The sequence below is a fragment of the Macroventuria anomochaeta genome (assembly GCF_010093625.1).
Source record: "Macroventuria anomochaeta strain CBS 525.71 unplaced genomic scaffold BU25scaffold_1, whole genome shotgun sequence".
NCBI lineage: Eukaryota > Fungi > Ascomycota > Dothideomycetes > Pleosporales > Didymellaceae > Macroventuria > Macroventuria anomochaeta.
Window position 1 is genome coordinate 776397 of NW_022985362.1, and position 24417 is coordinate 800813.

Consider the following 24417-nt stretch of genomic DNA (forward strand, 5'->3'; position numbering starts at 1 on the left):
CCATAGCCAATCAGCGTGCAGCTAAGCGTGCGGACACGCCAAGGCTTGCGACCTCCGGAAAGTGCAGTGACGACCAGCTCCAACCTCAGATCACTTTGGGAGCAATTCGCCTGCCATTGGCACCTCACACCCACAATGTCATCGCGTCAGCCCCGGTATACTTCTCTCTATGAACCTATGGCGAAATCCTGGTACTAACACTGTCCAGCTTCAACCAGCAAGCCCTCATCGATACCACCCCTCTGCCCGACGATATCCCCAAGGTCAAGGAGCTCGGAGCTAGTTCTGCGCCCCTTCTCAGTGCTTCCTTCTTTATCGGCGCGCGATGCAAGGCCTACAATGATGACTACATGATGTGCAAGACTGAGGCCAACGGCCGGGGAGAGCTCGAATGCATGAAGGAGGGTCGCAAGGTCACCAGGTGTGCGGCGAGCGTGTAAGAGCAACCGGGTTTTGGTAGGCAGGAAAAAGCGCTGACAATTTGCAGTATCAGTGACATCAATAAGGAGTGTCTTGACCAGTTCCGCAGCCACTGGCAGTGCCTCGAGAACCACAACCAGCAACTCTGGAACTGCAGGTCGGAGGAGCGGAGGTTGAACAAGTGCGTGTTTGACAAGCTGGTGAGTATAGGCCTATCACGACCGCGTAATTCCTTTGCTGACCAAGGCAGTCACTCGAGAAGACGATTCCAGATGCACCCAAGGGCGAGACACCCGTCCACCTGAGGACGAAGAACATTTTTGCTACCCACTAGTTCTGTACATATTACCCGGGATACGACAATCAAGAATTCTGAAGTTAAAATTGCAGTTCTCCATATTTTGGATTCGCTTACGACGCAGAAGCATAGTGCTCTAGTATTTGCTCTCAAACTGAGAGATGTCTGGCGACGCGCTGGAGGTATTCAGCAATTTGTGAGCTTTTGCATCCTTCAAAGGCAAGTAAAAATTGTCCCTGTTCGTTGCTTGTGGCCGTTGTGCGAACGGGTCCATGAACCACGGTTCAGGCCCTGTGAACGATGGTTGCGCAATTACAACACCACTAATATCAAGAGAACATCAGGATCAACTATGGTTCATTTTGAAAAGTCACGAAGAAGTCATTTTCTAGAAACAATAAAAAGAGGTTCGTTGCTCGGTTTCTTCTTCATCATCACTCAAACTCTACAATCACACACATACACGCTGCATTTCCCACTCATACCAAATCACGTTCGGACGTCCACAATGGCCTATAATCTTCCCCAGTGCCATGTTCACCATCCCCTGCGACAACGCCGAAGCATCCAACCCTCAACCCGTCAAGAACACATCGACTACCTCCAGGGTTGGCCTTGGGATTGACCTAGACACCCTCCGCGACATCTGGGCCTACATCTCACCAGATTCGGAGCCAGTTTCGAGTGCCATATCAACTGCCCACGACTGCGAGGTCTCAGACACAGATAGTCGGACCACCATACTATCTCCGTGGGACATCGAAGCCGCCCGGAGTACCTTCAGCAATTTGTCTTCTGAGCCAGAAAGCAGGCCAGATACTCCTAGGCCTAGTCCTGCACACTCGACGAGCACGTCTCCAATTCACTTTCAAACAACGCAGTCGCCGCGCGTCAAACGCTTGCTGAGAGCCTCCGGGCTCAGCGTTCGCACCCACGATCTTGATGCAACACCCAGGCATGAGCCTGCCAGACCCGTGATCACAAGCTTCTTCAACGGGCTACGCCCAGCGCTGAAGCCTGTCAATATGGAAACGGCTTTTACTCCCTTTTATCACCACCTAGCAGGGACGGCACCATGCTCTGACTAAGAGCATATTGCATCTAGTCCCTGCATCGAATACCTCCAGTGTGGGATTGATGGACAGTTTCTCTCATTTCTGTAGATGGCAAAAGAGGTTGGGTGTACGTAAAATCCTTCAGCGTAGGATCTCTCTTTTTCAGGTGCTTGATGAGTAGTTTCTTCCATTTCTATCGACGCCAAAGGAGGTTGGGTATACGTGAATACCTCCTGGCTGTTTCTACAATGCATAATCATAGCTTCATTCAATCGTACCACATTATCCCGTCTTCTCATCCTCTTCGACCTCCTCTCGCAGCCCTCAGGAACTGGTCTCTCAGGTTCGTCCTTTGTGCAGCTGGCGAGCTCCTCAGGAACGAGCTTCCTTCAAGGATGGAGCTGCTGCCATCAATACCGAAGCTGCTGCGCCCATTGCCCAGACTCGCTCCGAGGTCGATACCCCGCCCCATACTTTGTGCAAAGCCCACGCTTTGCCGTGCGCCTGCCGTGCTTGGAAGGCCTGAGCTGCGTCGTCCAGAGCTACGTCTCCCAGAACTGCGCCTCGCACTCTGAAACCCCGAGCTCCGTCTCATCGAGCGCGTCGTTCTCACCGAGCTCATCCCAGGCGGTCGACTTGCCGCATCGTCATCACTCGAGTCCTCCAATTCAGAGTCGGTATGCTCATAGCTCCCCGCCTCCGGTATATCGTCGTCCAAATCTCGTTCGTCCTGCAGCACACCTGCCATCTCTGCTTCTTCCTGCTCCAGCATCGCACTAACCTCCGCCTCAACCATGCTCCCCTCAATAAACGAGTCCTCATTGAACGGTATACTCTCCTGCTCTCGCGCGCCATCCTCAGTGTCAGACACACTCCCCTCCTCATCACTCGAGACATCGCTCGCAGACAGCTCACTCGCGCTCGCCTCCGCCTCAGGCACATCGTCATCCAAATCCCTCTCCTCCTCCTCCATCTCCTCCCTATCCTGCCTTTCCTCTGCATTCGCAGCCTCCTGCTGTGCAGCAGCAAGGTCCATCATGACCTGCTCGCGGCGCGCCATAACTTCCTGTTCCTGCTTCTCGAGCTCCTCGTCTGTGATTGCTTGCAGTGTTTTGGCGACGCCGGGGGGCCGGATCCAGCCGGCGCCGAAGCGTTGCACGTTTGCTTTGCGCTGCTCGAAGGTGTTTTCATCCTGGGTGAGAGTTGCGAGGAGAGTGGATGTGCGATGGGTTGGGCGCCGTTGCTGGGCTTGTTGGTGTGCTGGGGCGTTTGGAGGGGAGGTTGAGAGGTCGTCTGAGGGGAAAGGGTTGGTTGCGTGGTGGGAGGGCCAGAGACTGGCGTCCTGGTGAGTTTGTCAGTAACTGTACCACAACTGTATGTATTTCGAGACTCGAACTGGAGCATTTCAAGAGCTCTGTGTTGTTTGTAATGTTTGTTTTGATGTTGAAGAACAGCTTTGGACTATACGTACCGCCCGCGGAGCAATCAGTGGTAGCGACAGCATTGTGTACACAATTTGTACCGTAATTGAGGTGCTATGCAGAAGTGTCGCGTGCAATCGTAACAGGCACGTTGGTAAACAAGCACCTCGGCACTAAATGAACGGTCCTGTCGATCACCCAAGCTAGTGAACCAATGACAGGAATCACTACCCAACGTGCTTTACCACCCTCACTTCGTACGGTGACTCTTCGGTTGAGCGTCGTTTCATGATGTGATCGATATTAAGCAAGTTAAATAGCAGGTACTCTCTTGTTTGACGTCTTGCAGTCCCTGTTCCTTCAATTCCACTGTCCTTCACTGGCAAGACCTCAACAAACTGCACTTACTCCCTCGATATCATTGAGGATCTCACAACTTCCGGTCACAGTGTTCAGAGACAAGGGAGACCATTCAGATTTGGAGAATTTCATAACATATATACCCCTTGAGCGGACGTTCAGAGCAGCTTTACTACTCATTGAACAACAACATACTCACAGTTGCACCTCTTCTTCTCGACCTTGCGACATGTTCAATACGAGGATCTCACCTGCTCTCGCTTTACTGGTCTTATTGGCTCTAGCCAACGCCATACCGAATGCCCAGCAGAAGGCCTCTAAGGATGTTGACGACTTCTGGGCGAAGAAACCAATGCATACTACAAACCTCATGGCCGGCAAAGCACACAAGACGATCGAGCCTGCTGCCACCCACATACGTATACCCACAGCAATTCCAATAGCACCGACACAGAGCGAGGAAGTGAGCGAATTATGATGAACTATGTTGTTGGTTCACAGGTTTGGTGTTGCCTTGGACCGGTTCGCAAAACCTATTCCAGGATGAACGACTCGGAGCGAGGTATCAAACAGATGCATCTGAGCGTCCAACCATCGGATCTCTGTGGTCGGGATTACGATTGGCTATCTGGGGCGTTTATTGGGCAGGGCGGATCTTGACGGTCGGTGGACTTGGCATATGTACTTGAATCAGCTCCTCTCGATTCTCGAGACTTATCCGTAGCATATTGTTGCTTCATTAAACTCTTCAACATCAAGTCAACACCAATCCATGTTGGCTCGGACCAAAAGCTTCCATTCCTCGATATGTCTAGCGCAGCAACCAAAGCCATTTTGCAAGATGTCATGTTGTACCTGTCCTCCAGATCGTCATGACCATTCTCGGTCGCACCTTGAGCATGTCGGATTCATGGGCACGGCGGGAAGAAGACAGCTCTACACTTAAAAATACCACTCTCACTACACACATGTCTGTTATTCGTAATTCAACGTGTACTGGTTCGATGGACGAAGCGTGCGTGTCCTTGGATCCTTTCTGAGGAGACCTAGACGACCCGCTGGCACAAAATCTGTTCTGAAGCACACTCCGTGTACAACTCATGTTCGCAAATTTTCTGGCGAACCAAAAGTTCCTTCGGCAACTCGATGTGTCGTCCGTTCTGAGATTGTCAACAAGTCACTTCATGTCTCTTCTGCTCTTTGCCTCTCCAAGATATGCGACTGTTTCGCAACTCATGTAAGGTTCCGAAAGAGGGTTGGCACGAGAACATGCTCGCTGAGTGCGACCTAGAGAGGCGGAAGCTCTTTGTACATGTCCAGCGCGGCCTCACAGAGAAATCGAAGATGACAATATGTCTTTGCTCTCTCCCAGCTGGGAAGGTTATTACTTTCACCAAAATGCCAGCGCTGGCTACCCATGTGTACAGCAAAAAGTATCTTTCCTACATCCAAAGGCTACTCTAAATGCTTCTTAGGTTTCTGTCTTAGCCTCTGGTGAGATTTCGCTCAAGTATTGAGACATATTCATGCACTGCTTCATCCACATTGATGAGACCTGGGATTCAAATTGTCCAGCAACATCTGTCATGCACCACTCTTCTCACCAAAATTTATCAGAAACTCAAAACTTCCTCCAGCACCGTGATGTCCTGGCAAATCTAAAATGGCACCCAGTACCCTCATGACTTCTCTGTGCCTCGGTTTCTGAATTCGAACATCAAGCGATACATGTTCTGAAGGAAGGACTCGCATGCCTCCATGGCGGTCTGATTTCGTGGCTCGATCCTCTTTTCCAAGATTGTAAGCCAAATCCGCCTGGATGTTTTGCGATGTGCGATTCACTGAAACGCTGCAGACCGTCTGCTGTGAAGTTCCTGTGCTGCGCCTCTGGTACCCAAAATGATCTTTATGTGCGCACATGTTTCTCTGTAAGCCAAGCTGAGGCTCATAGCAGTGGTAGAGCAGAGGTCACATCATTTTTTTATACCCATCGAAAGAGACTGGAACAGATGCACGTGTGTTTCTCTGGGCGAGAAGAGGCATCTGTCAATCGTCGTCCTCTACACAGTATACCTTTGCCTCGGGCTGACAGTATCACATGTCATGCCATGTGCACATCTGTGGGACCGCCATTGTATTTGCGCCTCTAAAGGACTCCATGAGGTTACTCCAAGACCGATATCCAACACAGTGCACGAACTAGAATGCTCATTGTGTGGTCAATCCTTGAATCTTGTATGAATCCGCCCCTTTCTTGACTCTTACTATACTCGTGGTGCCGGGCCCACGAGGCCATGCCTTGTACGTTCGAACCGGTCGATGATGTTGCCTACAGCGGTGCCTGGAGGTTATAAAGACACTCAGAGCAGATTGCTAGGATGCCGGTTGAAAATGCATACGCGTCATGTCAGTAGACGATGTCTGATACGAATCGTCCCCGGGTCGGGTCGCCAAATAACGGACGCCAAATAAATCTCCGAATGTACTCCATGTACCGCGTATGCCGCGGATAGTTTCCGTTCTTGTGGTACCCGCGGAGGTCTTGCATTGCACAGCATTCGTATCGAGGCAGCCCCAAGCGTGGTCAGCTCATCGCACGATTTACCTTTTTCCCTACCGACCCTGCTGTCCAAGACTTTCTCCAAACCGTCTCAAGAATGGCGTGTTGTCGACACGAAGATCGACGATAAGGTGTTTGTCTAAGCTAAACGTGCTGATCGTGCTGATGATCACTCAACGGGCACTGTAAAGCGTTAGCTGCCTTTGCTCAACAGCATCTTCAGTCCACTTTTCTGAGCCACCCTGCATGAACTGCAGCTTCATTCCCGCGTCCGTCTACATACACGTACTTCAACTTGAGGTATAGATGTAGCTTTACATTCGTTTGCCCCAAACGCCTCGTTCTCCAGACTGCATTGTGGGTCCGTAAATTCGAGGTCTTTCCTTGCAATTGCCGCTGTCGCGCCGCGGCGTCTGAATCCCGCGCGGTTAGTCAACTGGGGAATGAAGGTTACCGAAGGTTGCATTGCCACGGCACCACCATACATCGGCACGGTGAACACCAGTTTGTGGACACATCTTTGACATCAACATCAATGTCGTGAACTTGCGCTCGGGGGCCTCCGCTAGCATGCACTTGGGCCCACGCAAATTTGAGCCGCACAACTCAGGCCAGATCTCGCTGTCCGACGATCCGATACAAACGAACTCCACAAACCGCGGCCGCGACGTTCACGATACCATTCGCAGGCTTCAGATCCGTGTCCATCAATAGGAAACGCGTCCTTGGCGATTTGAAGCTTGATACAACGTAAGCGAAGGGAAATGCCGCTTAGCAGCGCTACAATCGTGGGTCAGGCTCTCAACTGATGATGTGATGGTAGGAGGCACAATGCGCCTTTTTGCAAGTGCGTGATGTGGCAGGTCATGATGTTGGATAAACCTCGGGGTGACTGCTCAGACCATGAGGAGAACGCCGGAATGAGAGAAAGCAGCAAGAGCTCGAAGTGTGGATATCGGACTTCATCTTCTGGTGTTCGGGTCAAGCCGCGCAGCTGCAGGGTCAGGGCTAGAGTGTGCTTGCAGTCAAGCTGAATGGGACGTTCCAAGGTTTGCGGCTCACACAATGAGCGTTGCTTGCCGACCGGTGGGGCAGAAGCACGATGCAGGAGAAAGTTTGGCAAGAACCTCTCGTACTCACGGGTGTCGTATGCTGTGCGATCTATCGACGGACCAAGATTCCATTGTTCATGTTCGCAGTACGCGTACTGCATTGACATATCAATCGCACTAGATATGTTTCAGCATTGAAGTGTGTCCAGAATTGGATGAGGTGCAGGTTCGTTGCAGAGCACATCTGATAGGCTGCTAGCTGGTCGAACTTGATAAGAGCTGGAGTTGGCGACATCGAAAGGAATGAGGGGCAAACCCACAATCAGACAACAAGAGGAGTACGTACCAAGAACATCAATGCTCATACCTATAACATGCCTTCTTATGCTATCTTTGGTCGCTGTTGAGCCCGTGTTATGCCGTCGTGCAGGCAGTTGCATCCTTCACAGGTCGTAATGGGCGAAATGTGGAGTCGAGAGCGTTGCGCGATGTCCAATCGATACGGCTGTTGCCGTCCGTAGTGACGAACAAGGGAAAGCGATTGGGCAGGACACAGCGTAGGCGAGTCTTGGGTGCAGCTTGAAAGGCGTTGTGCTGACTGGAGGTGGTGCAGCGGAACAACAACCTATTCGCAAGCGTAGACGGGCGGCGATTGTGTTGTATGGTGTGCATAACGGTAGCGTTGATCTCCGTAGGCGAGATATGGATTGCACCTTTGCACGTATCTTGGTTGTCTAACACAATGGCGTGGGATGGTAAAACTGTTGTATGGTTTACGCGGGACTGGTAGACTAGCAATGGTGAGGTGAGCCTCGAGGAAGGAACCATGGAGGTCGACCAACCGCAACTGCTGGACGTCCGGTGTACAGTTACTACTACATTGGGTAGTATACACCTAGGAACGCACGTGCATCCTCTGATGGAGCACACTGTTGGACCATAAGCGGCACGGTGCAGTAGTTCATGTCGTCTCTTGGGTGACGCTTGCAGTGCTTACCTGTGCGCTGTTTGCTCCACTATCTCGAAATGGATGCCTGAAGAGCATGTCGACAAGTGAAGAACCGAGGGGAGGACGTTAGCTAGCTCCACAATATAGACTCTGGGCCTGGTGGTGACATGCCATAGCTTCGGCATGCCGAGGACCGTAGGTATAATAGGCATCCGGTTTGCCGAAGTAAACATGTGTGAAGCGAGCGCAGGGTCCATGTGTCGACCAGGCATACGGCACTACCGAGATTTGTAGCTCCATCTTGAATGTGCGAGTTGTCTAATGGGTGAGAGAGATAGTAAAAGTTCGATATGCCATGTGTGTCATGTGAAGCAACGTTCGTACGTGAATGTAGTTTTCAACCTACATTGGGATTTCGGAATAGCGAACGTAATCCAGAAGTTGGATAGAATTTTGCCTTAGCCATTGAGGATATTTGTGACAGCTGTCTTTGAAGCAGATACCCGTGTACATGGTATGTGGTGCTGCATCTGCTGTGGCTACAGTTGTAAGACTGAGCACGAGGGACAGTGACGTTCACCGCGTGGGCCACAGAATACCACGCTGCTACGTGCCGTTGTACTTCAGGTAACATGCTCGGTGAGACATGTACATGTTCTGTCGATTGTGAGTGAACCATCGTTGCCCATTGAATCAACCGGTGATGTTTCAGCTGGCTCCTTAGGCCAACACAGTGCCTCACCCTCGCCTGGCAATACCATCAACGTCGACTTTAACTTCCAGGCTTATATCTGCAGGGTGAATTGGATCTGGGAAGTACCCGTCTGTCAAGCTTCCTAAGATCTGGGGTGCGCCGATGATGTTATCGTGACACAGTAAAGTTACGTGGCATGTGATAGAGGGTATCTTAAGATGATCAGAATTGTCGATGTACAATGTGCTTAAGAAGTATCGGACGAGAGTAGACGGAATAGCTCCAGGGTTGATCTGCAGCACAATTGTTTCCGAGTTCTTGGAATTGACCTACAGCCGTATCAGGGAATATTGGAGCCATGAGGTTCGTATGCTGAGACGTGATGAAGTCGCTGGTGTATCCAGACGATTGATTGCACTAACACCGTCTAAATTGTCTTTACCATGACCAGAGGTCTTCGACAACTGTGCTGACCTTGGTGACTCTGTTCAAAGAAGTCTGTCTCGAAGGCGTTCGTAAACTTGATCGTCCCAAAACGGACTTAGACCCGCAGTGTTCCCAAAGTGGACAACCATACGGGTGGCCTACCGACGCCAGTAGAGATCTGCCATAACGAGGAAGAAACATGGTTGAAGCCCGCAACTAGTCATATTCCCGCGTGATCTTATCAAACCATCTGAAGCGGCATGTATAGGAGGCTTAGATACCGCTTCGGGGAAGGCTTACTCGAACAGGCAACGTAAGTTTATTCTCCGTGATAACGGTGTATAGTTGCCAAGTTGAGATCGATAGCCAGCTCTGAAGCACAAGAGGGTGAGGTCAAAATTTGCTCCAGCTAGATCGAACTCTAGCAATTGAAATGGCGGGGATATCGTAAGACCCACCGTTTCCGGTCCAAAATTCCGGGATCCTGAAGATCGATAAATGGGAGTTTCCACCTGTTCTGTCGATGTGGGCACAAGTGGCAAACCAAGTTCGATGACAGCTGCACGCAGATATGGCGTACGAGGATCGTGTAGTGACACTTATTGCTGACTTTTAGGGCCTGTCAATCTTGACACAAACGTTGTTCCTGGCTACTGCAAGTAGTCTTGGTGACAATTGATAATTAGCATTGATATCTTGCGTAATCTGTGAGGTTCTCGATGACTACAAACGCAAGCCAAGACTCGAGGCTGAACGTACTGGCAGCGCCAGCTCAGTTCCGGAATTCGATACGCAGCGAATCAGTGCAGACTGAGACTAGGGAATAGATGATTGGTTTTTGTCAAGTCGTCGGAAAGCCGAAGTCGCTCTGTGAGTCGTTGCATTCCGACAAACTCAGCGGTAGCGCATCGCCACTGGAGGCGGGGACTAGCTAGCGGGCAGTATTCGTGGGGTCAGACTTTTATGCATTACAGCAGGTCAGGATTATCGAGCTGATGGCGCGGTGGTTTCTCTTACGCGGCAGATTGCGCGAGTTGGACCCATTGGAACGAGTGCAAGATGCCTGGCGCAGAGTTTTATCGAGTCGACAGGCATCAGGCGGGAGAGCGTGCGGCAGCGGCCTCGTCGTGCAGTGGTGGTTTGGCAAGCCTGTCGTGCCTGGTGCGCTGCTTGGGCGTGGGCGGCGCGTCGGCCTGCTCTTCCTGCTTGCACGATCAGCCCTGCGAAGCCTTTGGGCAGTTGGCTGGCAGAGACGGCCATTCGAGGCCGCTGGAGACGCGCCCTGGGCGAGGAAAGCGTGGCGCGCCGTCGGTTTGCCGGATGCAAATCCGCGGGCTCTGGGAGGCCCAGCTAGCGGAGCACAGGCGCGGCGCAGCAGATGGCTGGCTCGATGTCCATCATGCAGGATGATTCGCATCATGGCATGGGCCTATGGCTGCAGTGCATCGTTTTAGATGAAAGCATAACGGCGCAGTTGCACGACAGGCAGCCGACTCTTTCCGTTAAGGCCTGCACTCGCCTGTCACCGCGAGCCTGTGTGAGCAAGCCTCAGCAGCGCGCGATAAAAGAGCCCAGGACGGCAGCTGCAGCTAGTGCAGTTAACCGTGCCCCGGCTCGTGCATGGCGACGGCGTCGGTGTTCAGGTACATCTCCCGCACGCTTGTGTTGCCTTTTTGGAGATGAGAATGCGCAAAGAAGTCAGTAAGGGAAGCTCATAGGCAGGCTCGAAGCGGAGTTTAATGGTGCAGCACGCAGGCCAGGGCATATTTCCACTCCATTGGCGCCTGTTTGGGCCAGGGCGGCACTGTGAGCCGGTGCGGGCACAGAGGGGTGATGTCGTCGAAAGTACCTGTACAAAGGCGCTCGCTCCATGCTTGGTGGTGTTCGTACGCCAGTGCAGGGGCCCCTTGGCGGATTGACGTTGCTTAGAGCGCGGCGACGAGCGACGGAGCCTTCTGTGCTGAGTGGGGTGTGTGTTAGCAAGAGAAATACAAGCCCGCGGTCGCCCATACGACCTCAATTCATTCTCCACAGTCCACCCTTTTTCTCCTCCCGCCCCGCTGTGTCTTCCTCGACTTCCGAACGAAGACGCAACTGTCGCTCGCTGCCCTCGACATCACACCTCGCGGCGGCCTCCCCTGAAACATTTTCCCCGCTAGGCCCAGGAGGACGCCCCGGTAGGCGATCATACGTGTTGTGATTGGCCCACTCCCGGCTCCGCACCAGCTCCTCTGTCACCTCTCACAGCGCCCTACTTTACAACTGCGTGGTCGCGACATCTTCCTGAACCACGGAACCGGCCCATTACTAGCCCCAATTATTGGTATCGCTCGCTCTTAATTCACGATCCACCCTCGCTTTCTTGCACGCATACGTTCATTTTCGTCTGAACTACTGCAAGACGGCCGCGCACAGCACACATTCGACACGCACGACCCACTCTCGACCGCTACCAACAGCAACCACATCTCCACTGTAGCCTCGGCACTCTAGTCTGAGCAGTGAAGAACAGCGACTCCGTAGCTGGAATATTGTAGATCAAAGGCGTGGTCTACGTCCTCGCCATGGATTTCTCGACGTTCGTCAACCCGGCTGACTTGACCTTCGACGGCACTGCCCAGCAGCCCTTCAATGCAGCCAACTCCACAAAGTTTGAGGCCTTTGACTTTTCCGCACCCGCCGAAGAAGAGCTGGTACATAAGCATAAGGACTCTGCCGTCGACTTGACTAAGCTTCACCAGTTTCAACAAGAGCAAATTTATCCATCCACAAGAGCGAAGAGGGTGAAGATTGAGCCTACCGTTTTTGACGCATTCCTCGACAACTACTCTTCGGAATCCAACACACCATCCCCTGCTGCTGACTTTGACTTCGTCTATAGCACTGCCAACTCACCTGGAGAATTTGTTAGAGATGAGAGCCGCACCAGCTCGCCTGAGGTTTTCAACGACATGTCGACCTACACCCCTGGAACCGCACCCTCCGCTTACGGGTATCAATCCCCAGAAGCAATTCACATTCCTCAGGCAGAGGACAGCCTCTCGCTAAAGGTCTCTATGGACAGGACCAAGACACGTGCCGAGACCCAAACCAAAGTTACCATGATCCTGGACCCTCTACCAGAGACTTACGAGTGGGCCCGCTTTGCTCGTCAGACGATCTCTAAACCAAAGCAATTGGCAACTGCAGACGAGATTCGAGAGAATCAGAAGAAGGGCGGAGCTGTTTCCATCGATTTCACACTCGTCTGTGCTGTTGCGGTGGAGGAACCGAAGGACTTGGAACTTGCTTTGGCACGTGCTCGAGGCGAGGGTTCGTTTCCTACCAAGATCCCACGTGTCGATGTCTCCGAGTTGGAAAAAGATGACCCAGCACACCCACAGAACGGTGGTGCAGTCATCATTTGCAACGGCTGTCAAGAACGCGAAAGAAAGCGATTTGGCCGCAAGAAGAAGCGTAACGAAGAAGAGGAAGAAGAGTGGAGCACATATGATGACAAACGCATCATCATTGTTAACGAGAAGGAATTCAAGCGATTGGCAGACGCTGATGCAGCAGATAGCAAATGGGGCTCAGGCGCGAAGAAGATTGAGTTCTCCATGCGCATTGCATGCTACTGCAGACATCAAGAGTCAAAGACACCGGTCGGCTACAGAGTCATCTTCACAATCAGGGGTGCTAATGGGGAGCTGCTCACCCAAAGCCTGTCTGAGATCCTTCAAGTGACTGATGATCACAAGAACAAGGAGACGCCTCAGGCCGAACTCCTGTCGCCTTCCCTGAGCCTGCCAAGCTCTATGCCTGTTCAAAGCCAGCAATTCCAGCAATACTCACTGTACTCACAATACCCAATGTCGACGCAGTTCAACTTTACTGCACCTGCACCTACACCATACGGCTACAACCACCCTCCCACAGTCTTCGGCATGGAATCACAACCTCCAACACCTATGTATTCACGCCCTCCTTCACCTGGGATCCACTCACAGCCAACCACCCCCACTATGAAAGCATTCAACTTCGGGAACTACTCTCACTTTAGCCACGCTGTTGCCCCCCAACAGCTCACTCAGACTCTGAACAGAGTAGTCAATCCTCAGCAGACTCTCCAGACGCTTCGTCACCCCGTCACAGCCCAGCAGTCGCACCCTCTTCCCAACTATACCGTTGCCCCTCAGCAAGCACCTCAAGCAATGAACTTCAACATCCCTCCGCAGCAACCTCCTCAGATCAATACCCAGTTCTCGCCACAAGAAACAGGTTTTTACGAGTTCGGCAACTGGCAAGCATAGTATTCTTCGGCGCTGCATTACGAAAATTGAGACATGGAGTTAAACTGGCGTTCTTTGGCGGTCGATTGGATTCGGTTCTGGGCGGCTGCATAACGAATGGCGGGCTTGCATAACGGGCACTGCAGCTCACGGTTTATCATACGCACAGCAGATGGCGCGTTTTGTTCTGATTTCGCCGCGTTTTTACGACCTTGGTCCATATGGACAAGTCTGGATACCATTACCACCCTGACGGATATGCTTTTAATTACTAGACCAACGTTATTGTTGCTTCCATTACTGTTACCACAGCCCTCTGATGAGGCCGTATAGACTACGAAACAATCAAAGAGATACCATACATCAGCCATTTATTCATTGTGCAACTTTCGTCGTGTTCAATTGTGAGGGGCTGGCTTGAGCAACTCGAGGCAGGCATGTCGTAGCACCTGCCTCCACCTCCTGAAGACTTCACAACCCCGCATCTTAGCATCCAGCCTTCTCACAAATTTCGTTATCTTGATGTTGTTGTTGTTGCTCCTCATCTCCACACATATAAGGACTAGCGCATGCATGCAGTCAGCTCAATGTCTCTGGTACCCTTGGACGGGCCGTCAGACGCCTTTACCTCCTCACCCACGAATCTCACCTGAACCTTGCCATTGAACTCACTGACCGCCCATAGATATGACATGGCGCACTTCCGGGACCACAGGAGGAGCTGCGCTTCGCTCAATTGGACTTGCATTGATCGGTAGGAAGCCGTCTTCCACAACCTCGATAACAAGGAGCTCGCAGCTACCCCGGCATGCACTGCAGTCCAGACTCTCCCCATTTGATTGGTCTCCACTGCCCCACAGCGCTTGATCGATGAAAAGCAAACATTGCCAAGGATACGACATGGGGCAAGTTTCAAAAGGCCTGAGGCCCTTGTGCTGCTCGTTGTTCGTTCGGCTTGCACAGGCGACCAGCCTCTCGCTTCGGCACCGTTTTGGCGGCTCACGGCACAAGTTTCAACATCAGCATGGGTGCCTATCCAGATGTTCGTATCGAGACGTCAAGCGAACGTGTTACCATGGTCACAGTTTGTTCGCTACGGAGCCACGCAAATGTAACGAGAAGCTGCAAATTCGGAGTATATCGCCAGAGGAACAGCTCACCACGTCTCAGGTCAGCAGCATTCAACGGCAGTTCATTGGGATCGGCAACCTTATCGTGAATCATTTCCATTACTTCGTAAATGCTCTATGAGCGGTTGAAATTATCTACAACGAATCGAACTGACCTCCTCCACGCTACTATATGCCCATCAAGAATAGCATCTGGGCGTCTGCAGCGGCCTGGTGCCGCGGACCACACACCATCTTTATTGCGCTTCGGCATATGCTCAAGCATATATGCACCGCTTCAACGCTCCGCACCAACATAGTCCCTGTCTGAATGATGGAATGCCAGATCCTGCAGACGACAAGAGACAACCCCATGTCAATTCGCCCGCAGTCTTTCCTTACAATCCTGCCGCGCCAGCCTTCCTGTACTCTTCGAATGAGTGAACATGGCCAATCGACAAGTCTTCCTTGTTACGAAGCTCTTCATCCCATTTCTCTTCCTCCTGTGTCAGTGTGGCCTGGAACGCGCTAGCCTGACCTCGGTGGAAGTATAGAGGAGCGATTTTGAGCAGGGCAACATCTTGCGTGACTAGGATGTGCTTGACACTCGAACCTAAGTCTTATCAGTAATCTGTGCGGGCGAGCGGATAGGACGATCATACCAGGCGTCTCGTACTTGGCTTGCAGGAGCAGTTGGTCAACAACATGTCGCAATCCACGGGCGCCAGTGCCCATCTTGCTGGCCTTTCGTGCGATCTCTCTCAGTGCACCACTGGTGAAGCGCAGTTCGATATTTCGCAGGTAGAACTTGTGTTGCTCTTGTGAGAGCAAACTGTTCTTTGGCTCGGTGAGAACACGAACCAGCGCCTCCTCATCAAGAGCAGACACAGCACACACAGTAGGTATTCGTCCAATCAGCTCAGGTATCATACCATACTTCTGAAGATCAACCGGCTGTACATGATCAAGAACGTTGACCTTCTCTTCAGGCTTCTTTTGCCGAACACCACCAAATGGGTTTGGTTTCTCCGGAGGAACGAAGAAGGGGGCGTCCTTCTTAAATCGCGCCGCCTCCTCTCCTCTTAACATCACTCCATCAGCAGATGCCTCCGAGCTTGACTGGCGAATCGAAGCACCGAATCCTATGCCGCCCATCGATTTGCGGTCCAAGATGGCCTTGTGTAGGTTGGCGAATGCACCGGTGCATATGAAGAGGATATTGTCAGTACGTATGTTAAACACTTCGTCTTTGCCTCCGCCTGGGGCTCCACCTGAAAGCGGGATTCGTGGGCTGTCCAGCGGATAACCGCTTGTGCTACTGGGACTCTTTCCAGTGCTCTTCTCTGGTTTAGCACGCACTTGTACGGTTGTGCCCTCAATGATCTTTAGCAACGCTTGCTGTACACCTTCACCACCGACATCCTTCCCATACGACATTTTGGCCGAGGCGATCTTGTCGATCTCGTCCAGCACGATGATGCCATGTTCAGTGGCTTCGATATCATGGCCTGCGGCAGAGAAGAGTCGAGACACGCACTGTTCCACATCATCTCCAATGTAGCCAGCCTGTGTGAAGGTTGTGCAGTCAGACATGGAGATAGGAATGCCTAACGTCTTCGCCAGAGTTTTGCACATCAGTGTCTTGCCGACGCCAGTGGGTCCTAGTATGAGCACATTCGACTTGTCTATCTGCAACGGTTCGGCAAAGGGTTCTGGCAAGGGTTCAGCTTCCGGCGGCGCTGACGAATGCGGCGTGAAGGAAGGATCGCTATACGACGGTGGATCTGCAGGGTTGAAGACATGCACAGTTGCCTGCTGACCTGGAAACTCGTCTGTTGTACTCAGTCACGGTTCATCGGCGGCAGAAGCACCCTGTGGTGACAAGACAACGAGATTTGGGACTACCTTCTACGGGATGCTTGAACGCTGACGCTCTCCGCTGCGCCTGCGCTTCCAGCCTAGCTTGCTCATCCCTCTGTCGCCGAAGCTCTTGTATGCGCAGGTGATGCTCGTGTATGGCGACACTCAGCACTACTTTGGCGCGCTCTTGGTCGACAACGAACTGATCCAGGTGCTGTCTCAGCGCCTTGGGCGTTATGTGACTGCCTTCCACGTTGGACGTGCCTCCCAGCGGGCCACGTGTTGGCTGGTCGGTCTCATAGAAGCTTGAGAAGCCCTGGCCGCTGAAGTCAGAGCGGTGGTATGCAGACTGTGTGGGACCTCGGGTATAGAATGCGCGGCGGCCGATGGTGCATAGGGCGAGGTAGGATGCGCGGGCTTGGGGCGAGACGGCGACGGTGAGCTTGCGGACATTCATGGTGAGAGAGCAGTCGCGGAGGGTGTCACATCACGAGAGCAGAGGCTCAACAATCACGAGCGAGCGATAGTGCTCAGGCGGGTGTGGACGTGTGAGGAGCTACAGCTCTCCGCATTGGGCCGAAGGCTGCGGGGCAAAGCCCCGGAGATGCCGCCATCCCCAGACATGTCGGTCCGTTGTCAGCCAGCTAGCACACCAGAACACAGTCCGTAGCAGCCTCGCAGCACACAAGCCAGCAAGTCGGCCAGTGTCAGGTTGCACTTGCAGCAGTCTCAGAAAAAGTCATCTCCAATGAATTGCAGCGTGAATCCTTCCGAACCCTGCTATACGCGCTGTTGAGTCGCGCTATGGTCAGCCCAGTCCAGAAAGGTGCCAGAGCTATGACGTTGGATCGCTGGCTGCGAAGGTCTCGTTGAGTGCTGCAGCCATAGACTGAGGCGAAGACCCCGCAAATGTCCACTTGCTTGCCGCCTGTCTGATTGCGAGCTCGTGCATTGTTTGCGATTAGAAAACCGTGCACTTGCCTCTATTCCTCTGCAATCACAGCTGCTCGATAGCAAACTTCCCACTGCAGGACGCTCTTCACTAACCACCATGGAGCTCGTCAACGCATCAGCGAACTCGGTCAATGATGCCCCCGCAAAGGGAGCCAACGATGGCACTGGTATGGCAATCACGGCACAATGTAGAGCAAGTGACTGATCAGCTTCCTCACAGGCATTGTCCAGCTCGACCCTTATCTGGAGCCCTTCGCGGGCGCGCTGAAGAGCCGCTACGCCAAAGCCCAGCAATGGATCAAGACGATCAACGAAACAGAAGGCGGTCTGGAGAAGTTCTCAAGGGCAAGCATGACCCAATTGCCTCAGCCAGTAGCATAGCTGACCATCACGCAGGGCTACGAGCGCTTTGGCTTCCAGGTCCAGCAGAACGGTGACGTTGTGTACCGCGAGTGGGCTCCGAATGCCCTGCGAGCATACCTCATTGGCGACTTCAACGACTGGAACCGCGACGCGACGCCTATGACGAAGAACAACTTCGGTGTCTTCGAAGTGACGGTGCCTGGCAAGAACGGCCAGCCCTCAATACCCCACGACTCGAAGATCAAGGTGCGTTTGCTGGAGGTGTACAGCACGAAGATATGAAGCTGACAGTTGGGCCAGATCTCTCTAGTTGTACCCAACGACCACGCGCGCCAGGAGCGTCTTCCTGCCTGGATCACTCGAGTGACCCAAGACCTCAATGTCTCCCCTGTCTACGATGCGCGCTTCTGGAACCCTCCCCAGAAGTACCAATTCAAGAACAAGCGACCAGCGAAGCCTGAGAGCGCACGTATCTACGAAGCCCACGTCGGTATCTCATCGCCTGAGCGCAAGGTAGCTACGTACAAGGAGTTCACACAAAACATCCTCCCAAGGATCAAGCTTCTGGGGTACAATGTCATCCAGCTCATGGCTGTTATGGAACACGCATACTACGCCAGTTTCGGCTACCAGATCAACAGCTTCTTCGCCGCGAGCAGTCGCTATGGCTTCCCAGACGATCTGAAGGAGCTAGTTGATACTGCGCACGGCATGGGCATCACAGTTCTGCTGGATGTTGTCCACAGTCACGCGTCGAAGAACGTCCTTGACGGACTGAACATGTTCGACGGTAGCGATCACCAGTACTTCCACGAGGGCGCGAAGGGACGTCACGTGTTGTGGGACAGCAGGCTGTTCAACTACGGTCACCATGAGGTTCTCCGTTTCCTGCTCAGTAACCTGCGTTTCTGGATGGAAGAATACCAGTTCGATGGCTTCCGTTTCGACGGTGTCACGAGCATGATCTACACCCACCACGGTATCGGCACAGGCTTCTCTGGTGGCTACCACGAGTATTTCGGTCCTGGTGTTGACGAGGAGGGTGTCGTGTACCTCATGATCGCCAACGAACTGCTGCACCAGCTGTACCCTAACTCGATTACCATCGCAGAAGATGTGTCCGGTATGCCCGGTCTCTGCGTATCGCTGTCTCTGGGCGGAATAGGATTCGACTACAGACTCGCGATGGCTGTACCGGATCTGTACATCAAGTGGTTGAAGGAGAAGCAGGATATCGATTGGGACATGGGCAACCTCGTCTTCACGCTGACGAATAGGCGGCACGGCGAGAAGACAATCGCCTATGCTGAGTCCCACGACCAGGCGTACGTTACCATGCCTGACAATGTCGCGACTTACTAACACATCACAGGCTTGTTGGAGATAAGACACTGCTCTTTTGGCTGTGCGATGCCCAGATGTACACCAACATGTCTGTCCTGTCTGAGCTGACACCCGTCATTGACAGAGGACTCTCCCTCCACAAGATGATTAGGCTGATCACCCATGGCCTGGGAGGCGAAGGCTACCTGAACTTCGAGGGTAACGAGTTCGGCCACCCAGAGTGGCTAGACTTTCCCCGTGAAGGCAACGGCAACAGCTTCGACTACGCTCGAAGGCAGTTCAACCTGGTCGACGACGACTTGCTCCGCTACAGGTTCCTGAACGAGTTCGACAGCAAGATGCAGTGGACAGAAGAGAAGTACGGCTGGTTGCACTCGCCCCAGGCGTACGTCAGCTTGAAGCACGAGGGCGACAAGATTATCGTGTTCGAGCGTGCTGGTCTGCTGTGGATCTTCAACTTCCACCCTTCCAACAGCTTCACTGACTACCGTGTTGGTGTTGAGCAGGAGGGTACCTATAGGATCGTTCTCAGCACCGACAGCAAGGCGTTTGGTGGCCACGGCAATGTCGCTGAGGATACGAGGTTCTTCACGACGCCGTTTGCGTGGAACGACAGGAAGAACTTCTTGCAGGTGTACATCCCGTCGAGGAGTGCGATCGTACGTTACAGCAATGTTGAGTGTATTAATGGCGGCTAATCATACTGCAGGTACTTGCATTAGAGGCTACGTTGTAGAGGTTGAGGGAGGATTGAGAACTCAAGGAAAAGGACCAATGATCATCTAATAGCGTTCTTTGCACTCAAGCGCCATGTAAGGATACCATCGAGAAAATTATACTGTGTAATGTAGAGCATGAAGCCGATCACGATGCCCTTGAAAGCCAGGCTTTGCCCAAGGCGTAAGTTTGCAGTTCATAGACACTCACGACATCACAAGGGCTTGATCCGAATGTATTAAGCAACCGCTAAAGGTCTGAAGGAGACCTTCAGCCTACACTAGAAGAAGTGGGCGTTGGCGGATGAATGAGTGAAGCTCTAAGCTCTGTAGACTGCACAGTTCCGCCTGTAGAGATACTGGCTATGACCTGCGCTTCCTACATCATGCAAGCTTCTCCATTCTATGCATCTTGAGGGCTGGACTCTCTTTCTCTTGTGTCATGCAGCAGGTCTGGGTACGTTTGAAGCCCTTCAGCCTCTGAGAGGATCGGAGGGAATCGGAAAGGATGTTGTTCCACGTGACATGTGTCGGTGATGGCTTCTACGAGCATTGCAGCTTCCTAAAAGCTTAGGACAGGCACGATGAGGACTATAGTAAAGTCTGGGGCATCAAGAACATCATCCGCAGCGAGTGCAAAGCTGTGGAGAGCTCAGGATCTGTTGTGCTGGTATGAAGCCCGAAAGCGGTAAGCGTGGTGGTCCGCGCGCCGCCTCCGGGCAGAGCTTCAAGTTCTTCTCCCTCCTCTCAAGAAGACACCCGTCTCCTCCACCCACCACAACCGTCTCATACATCTCACACAATGTTGAGGAGGTGAGTCTCGACCCCACTGAAGCTAATTGATGATGGCACGCCCGCTGATTCGATGAAATACAGCCAGTTCCAGCGGTCCTTCCGCTCCCTCAAGCCTTCCCAGGCTGCGCGCGCCTTCGCTCCCATCTCCAAGCACGCGGTCCGCTTCGCTTCTACCGACGCCGCCCGTGATGGAAAGATCCACCAGGTTATCGGTCAGTCAAACAAGGAAAGGATGTTGATGCAGTACTGACACCAATGCAGGAGCCGTAGTTGACGTTCGTGCCTTCCCGAAAACTTTGCGATCGCCGAGCCATTGAGCGGCATTGCATCAGCATAGCAGGCGCTGACATCCACCACAGGTCAAGTTCGACACCGAGCAGCTGCCTTCCATTCTCAACGCCTTGACAACCGACAATGGCGGCAACAAGCTCGTCCTCGAGGTTGCGGTAAGGACGCCAAGCAAACCGATATCTGGAACAACATACTGATGGATCGCAGCAACATTTGGGTGAGAACATCGTCCGTTGCATTGCCATGGACGGTAAGTCTTCGCCACTGGAATTGATTGTTTTGGATGGTTCTGATGGAATATCGCAGGTACCGAGGGTCTCGTCCGTGGTGCGAAGGCCACCGACACTGGTGCTCCCATCAAGATCCCCGTCGGTCACGGCACTCTTGGTCGCATCATGAACGTCACTGGTGACCCCATTGACGAGCGTGGTCCCATCAAGGCCACCAAGTACGCTCCCATCCACGCCGACCCCCCGGAGTTCACCGAGCAGTCCACCTCCGCTGAGGTTCTGATTACCGGTATCAAGGTCGTCGACCTCCTCGCCCCCTACGCTCGTGGTGGTAAGATCGGTCTCTTCGGAGGTGCTGGTGTCGGAAAGACTGTGTTCATTCAGGAACTGATTGTAAGGATCTCGAGGCACACGACGGTAACATGAACTAACAGCGAGGCAGAACAACATCGCCAAGGCCCACGGTGGTTTCTCCGTCTTCACCGGTGTCGGTGAGCGTACCCGTGAGGGTAACGATCTGTACCACGAAATGCAGGAGACTTCCGTCATTCAGCTCGAGGGCGAGTCCAAGGTCGCTCTTGTCTTCGGTCAGATGAACGAGCCCCCGGGTGCCCGTGCCCGTGTCGCCCTTACTGGTCTGACCGTCGCTGAGTACTTCCGTGACGAGGAGGGTCAGGATGTGTTGCTCTTCATTGACAACATCTTCCGTTTCACCCAGGCCGGTTCTGAGGTGTCTGCTCTTCTCGGTCGTATTCCCTCTGCCGTCGGTTACCAGCCCACCCTCGCCGTTGACATGGGTGTCATGCAGGAGCGTATTACCACCACCTCCAAGGGTTCCATTACCTCCGTCCAGGCCGTCTACGTCCCTGCTGACGATCTGACTGACCCTGCCCCTGCCACCACCTTCGCCCATTTGGACGCCACCACTGTCTTGTCCCGTGGTATCTCTGAGTTGGGTATCTACCCCGCTGTCGATCCTCTCGACTCCAAGTCCCGTATTCTTGACCCCCGTATCATCGGTGACGAGCACTACGACACCGCTACCAAGGTCCAGCAGATCCTCCAGGAGTACAAGTCGCTCCAGGATATTATTGCCATTCTTGGTATGGACGAGTTGTCGGAAGCTGACAAGCTTACCGTCGAGCGTGCCCGTAAGATCCAGCGTTTCCTGTCGCAGCCCTTCGCTGTCGCTCAGGTCTTCACTGGTATCGAGGGTGCTCTTGTCGACCTTAAGGACACCATCCGCTCGTTCAAGGGCATCTTGAACGGTGAGGGTGATGACCTCCCCGAGGGTGCCTTCTACATGGTTGGTAACCTCGAGGCTGCGCGTGCCAAGGGTGAGAAGATTCTTGCTGAGCTCGAGAAGTCATAAGCGAGCGGTGTGGTGGGCGAGACATGAGAGTCGGCCACTGTGTCGAGGGCAGTCGCTGGTAGTCTCACTTGTACAAAACATATACCTCCAAATGTGGGATTATGAGCGGGTGCTTGGAGCATCGTGGCTTCTGTAATCTATCTTGCATGCAAAGAAACCATTTCCTAGTTCTTCAAAAGTGTTCCATCCCGCTTTGTGATCTTGTGTTTCCTAATATGTTCGTCATCAAAAGCATGATTGATGTCCTCACTACATTAGACGATTGCCTGAAATTTTGCGAAGACATCCAGACTGCCAGTCCTTGCTCTACGGGCTGCAGGCTTATATTGGCACAGAAGGCAGAGGCATTCGTGACAGTCTGGATTTTTAAATTGAGGAAGTTGCGCATGGCATCGTCCCAGTATCCTCGAGCAGGCACAACATGAGACTGACGGTTTCGATGTTGTAAAGGCGGAAAAGGCTCGAGACTTAATGTCTGTCTTCCTTCCTTTCTTTCTTTCTGTCTTTCTTTCTTCCTTCCTTCCTTCCTTCCTTTCAAAATCAAGTCATGTCTCGCGTGGTCTTTCTTTTGCCATTGGTCGATCAGTGGATGTTGTGGCAGAGAAAGAAGATCGATGGGCATTTATAAGCACAACTGGTGCACGGAGGTGTCATACAATGGTCAAGTGTACCTTTTGGAGCAGAGAAACAACGTGTAGGAAACGATCGCAGTCTTTCTGTGTTGGTGGAGGAAAGCAGTATGACAGGTCGTTTGAGGGAGTGCCGCCGAACTGGGTGACATTCAAAGCACCTATGCTCTTTTTTTGATTTTAGAATCCGATGACTCTCATTTCGATTTAGAGGTCTTTCGATCTTTCTTGAGGAGTTTGGAGAACACAGATAGTTAAACTGCGTTGGAAAGGACAGAAGCAGACAGGGAACAACATGAGCCATCTCAGCGGCCGTTTTGAGAAGAGGTCTCTGACACATATGGACACTATCCGAGCCTTTTAATGTGGAACGAATTGAAGGAAGAAGGTAGAGAAGCGCTGGTGAGCACAACTCTTTGTATATGTACGGCCTCCCAGCCACATTCATGGCCGCTGGAAAGAGGCAGAGCCAAAGCATAAGGTACTCGAGGCGACAATTCAGAGTAAGTCAAGTTCAATATATCCATGTATTTCCCCTACTCAAGTTTCTGGGACAGAAGCGGAGGGCAGTCATCCATGTACACCAATCTCTTGGGAACGAGACAACGACTCCGCATCGAGCAATGCTGCTGCAGTTTTGGAAAGCGGAAAGTAAGAGGAACGTGTCCTTGATGCAGGAGCTGTAGGTCAAAGACCCTATATAACGTGGACTTGAATGGATCCAGGAACGTGGTTTATTATTTAGACAGCTTCATCTCCATGGATTGGTGGTCCTCATCTTTTGGCGGACTGTGTTTTTTTGTAGCAGGCTGGAGACAGCCGTGACATTGTGGTTCGTCTCATTCGGGGCCCAGGGAAGAGTCCACAGCTTTCATTCTCGTCATCATCCTATGCGCAGTCTCTGTCTTTTTTGCAGGAAGAGCACAAAGCAGCCTATGTCGTGGTCTCCGATATGTTTTGGTAGACAGAACCCATGATCTGGAACCTCAATGTATTTCGAATAACGCAAAAGAAAGTATGGATTGAAGGAGCGAGAATCAAAAGCGAGAATCAAAAGCGAGAACAATCAAATTTATACTCACCCCTTCTTAATTTGCTTCCGCTTCGCACCTCCCTGGAGGACCTCAGTGACGCAGTCTCAATCATTCTTTGCGACTTTTTGCCCACTGCCTCACTTTAGGGAATCTCGCTTCCTCCGTACTCAGCTGATACCGCAGAGGTAATCCGGGTCTCTGTTGAAGCGCCGTC

At 52.5% G+C, this 24417-nt stretch overlaps 10 protein-coding genes across 10 annotated transcripts; 6 read left to right on the forward strand and 4 right to left on the reverse strand.

Moving 5' to 3' along the window:
- Window positions 1-83: 83 nt before the first annotated feature.
- On the forward strand, window positions 84-795 carry BU25DRAFT_380846 (NADH-ubiquinone oxidoreductase 20.8 kDa subunit). The gene is made up of 4 exons (XM_033699643.1): window positions 84-155; window positions 209-436; window positions 488-620; window positions 671-795. The coding sequence occupies exons 1-4, from the start codon at window positions 136-138 to the stop codon at window positions 752-754; spliced, it is 465 nt and encodes a 154-aa protein (XP_033567632.1). The 5' UTR covers window positions 84-135; the 3' UTR covers window positions 755-795.
- Window positions 796-1251: 456 nt separating this feature from the next.
- On the forward strand, window positions 1252-1806 carry BU25DRAFT_453213 (uncharacterized protein; the record flags this gene model as incomplete). The annotated part of the gene is made up of 1 exon (XM_033700074.1): window positions 1252-1806. One exon carries the CDS (start codon window positions 1252-1254, stop codon window positions 1804-1806), a length of 555 nt encoding a protein of 184 aa, XP_033567633.1.
- Window positions 1807-1960: 154 nt separating this feature from the next.
- On the reverse strand, window positions 1961-3306 carry BU25DRAFT_380849 (uncharacterized protein). Its single transcript, XM_033699644.1, has 2 exons — window positions 3245-3306; window positions 1961-3115 (listed from the first exon to the last, which is right to left on the reverse strand). The coding sequence occupies exons 1-2, from the start codon at window positions 3275-3277 to the stop codon at window positions 2069-2071; spliced, it is 1080 nt and encodes a 359-aa protein (XP_033567634.1). The 5' UTR covers window positions 3278-3306; the 3' UTR covers window positions 1961-2068.
- A 156-nt stretch (window positions 3307-3462) lies between these two features.
- Window positions 3463-4268, forward strand: BU25DRAFT_405337 (uncharacterized protein). The gene has a single exon (XM_033699757.1). The coding sequence runs from the start codon at window positions 3784-3786 to the stop codon at window positions 4030-4032; it is 249 nt and encodes an 82-aa protein (XP_033567635.1). The 5' UTR covers window positions 3463-3783; the 3' UTR covers window positions 4033-4268.
- Window positions 4269-12057: 7789 nt separating this feature from the next.
- BU25DRAFT_325208 (uncharacterized protein) lies at window positions 12058-13044 on the forward strand (the record flags this gene model as incomplete). The annotated part of the gene is made up of 1 exon (XM_033699477.1): window positions 12058-13044. A coding segment is annotated over one exon (987 nt), but the record flags the coding sequence as incomplete, so codon positions are not given.
- A 1101-nt stretch (window positions 13045-14145) lies between these two features.
- On the reverse strand, window positions 14146-14712 carry BU25DRAFT_405343 (uncharacterized protein). The gene has a single exon (XM_033699758.1). It carries the CDS (start codon window positions 14406-14408, stop codon window positions 14175-14177), a length of 234 nt encoding a protein of 77 aa, XP_033567637.1. The 5' UTR covers window positions 14409-14712; the 3' UTR covers window positions 14146-14174.
- An 8-nt stretch (window positions 14713-14720) lies between these two features.
- On the reverse strand, window positions 14721-17014 carry BU25DRAFT_486550 (ATP-dependent Clp protease ATP-binding subunit clpX). The gene is made up of 3 exons (XM_033700167.1): window positions 16521-17014; window positions 15278-16447; window positions 14721-15228 (listed from the first exon to the last, which is right to left on the reverse strand). The coding sequence occupies exons 1-3, from the start codon at window positions 16930-16932 to the stop codon at window positions 15014-15016; spliced, it is 1797 nt and encodes a 598-aa protein (XP_033567638.1). The 5' UTR covers window positions 16933-17014; the 3' UTR covers window positions 14721-15013.
- Window positions 17015-17154: 140 nt separating this feature from the next.
- On the forward strand, window positions 17155-20006 carry BU25DRAFT_405345 (glycoside hydrolase family 13 protein). Its single transcript, XM_033699759.1, has 6 exons — window positions 17155-17596; window positions 17650-17774; window positions 17826-18038; window positions 18093-19117; window positions 19165-19795; window positions 19846-20006. Exons 1-6 carry the CDS (start codon window positions 17527-17529, stop codon window positions 19870-19872), a joined length of 2091 nt encoding a protein of 696 aa, XP_033567639.1. The 5' UTR covers window positions 17155-17526; the 3' UTR covers window positions 19873-20006.
- A 422-nt stretch (window positions 20007-20428) lies between these two features.
- BU25DRAFT_5718 (mitochondrial ATP synthase-like protein beta subunit) lies at window positions 20429-22831 on the forward strand. The gene is given in 8 exon segments (XM_033700214.1): window positions 20429-20665; window positions 20729-20859; window positions 20879-20881; window positions 20912-20922; window positions 21007-21093; window positions 21146-21188; window positions 21245-21561; window positions 21611-22831. 8 exon segments carry the CDS (start codon window positions 20655-20657, stop codon window positions 22538-22540), a joined length of 1533 nt encoding a protein of 510 aa, XP_033567640.1. The 5' UTR covers window positions 20429-20654; the 3' UTR covers window positions 22541-22831.
- BU25DRAFT_5680 (uncharacterized protein) lies at window positions 22832-23850 on the reverse strand. Its single transcript, XM_033700213.1, has one exon. It carries the CDS (start codon window positions 23645-23647, stop codon window positions 23123-23125), a length of 525 nt encoding a protein of 174 aa, XP_033567641.1. The 5' UTR covers window positions 23648-23850; the 3' UTR covers window positions 22832-23122.
- Window positions 23851-24417: the final 567 nt, after the last annotated feature.

Bases quoted from the DNA above. Each gene is read 5' to 3' on its own strand.
- BU25DRAFT_380846 (XM_033699643.1), top strand. From the start codon at position 136: ATGTCATCGCGTCAGCCCCG. The intron at 156-208 runs GTATACTTCTCT...AACACTGTCCAG, and splicing joins ATGTCATCGCGTCAGCCCCG to CTTCAACCAGCAAGCCCTCA. The intron at 437-487 runs GTAAGAGCAACC...GACAATTTGCAG, and splicing joins ACCAGGTGTGCGGCGAGCGT to TATCAGTGACATCAATAAGG.
- BU25DRAFT_380849 (XM_033699644.1), bottom strand. From the start codon at position 3,277: ATGCTGTCGCTACCACTGATTGCTCCGCGGGCG. The intron at 3,116-3,244 runs GTACGTATAGTC...CAAACTCACCAG, and splicing joins CACTGATTGCTCCGCGGGCG to GACGCCAGTCTCTGGCCCTC.
- BU25DRAFT_405337 (XM_033699757.1), top strand. From the start codon at position 3,784: ATGTTCAATACGAGGATCTCACCTGCTCTCGCTTTACTGGTCTTATTG.
- BU25DRAFT_405343 (XM_033699758.1), bottom strand. From the start codon at position 14,408: ATGTCGTATCCTTGGCAATGTTTGCTTTTCATCGATCAAGCGCTGTGG.
- BU25DRAFT_486550 (XM_033700167.1), bottom strand. From the start codon at position 16,932: ATGAATGTCCGCAAGCTCACCGTCGCCGTCTCGCCCCAAGCCCGCGCA. The intron at 16,448-16,520 runs GTAGTCCCAAAT...TGAGTACAACAG, and splicing joins GTTCAAGCATCCCGTAGAAG to ACGAGTTTCCAGGTCAGCAG. The intron at 15,229-15,277 runs GTATGATCGTCC...GATAAGACTTAG, and splicing joins AGCCAAGTACGAGACGCCTG to GTTCGAGTGTCAAGCACATC.
- BU25DRAFT_405345 (XM_033699759.1), top strand. From the start codon at position 17,527: ATGGAGCTCGTCAACGCATCAGCGAACTCGGTCAATGATGCCCCCGCA. The intron at 17,597-17,649 runs GTATGGCAATCA...GCTTCCTCACAG, and splicing joins GGGAGCCAACGATGGCACTG to GCATTGTCCAGCTCGACCCT. The intron at 19,796-19,845 runs GTACGTTACAGC...ATCATACTGCAG, and splicing joins TCCCGTCGAGGAGTGCGATC to GTACTTGCATTAGAGGCTAC.
- BU25DRAFT_5718 (XM_033700214.1), top strand. The intron at 21,094-21,145 runs GTAAGGACGCCA...GATGGATCGCAG, and splicing joins AGCTCGTCCTCGAGGTTGCG to CAACATTTGGGTGAGAACAT. The intron at 21,189-21,244 runs GTAAGTCTTCGC...GGAATATCGCAG, and splicing joins CCGTTGCATTGCCATGGACG to GTACCGAGGGTCTCGTCCGT.
- BU25DRAFT_5680 (XM_033700213.1), bottom strand. From the start codon at position 23,647: ATGCTTTGGCTCTGCCTCTTTCCAGCGGCCATGAATGTGGCTGGGAGG.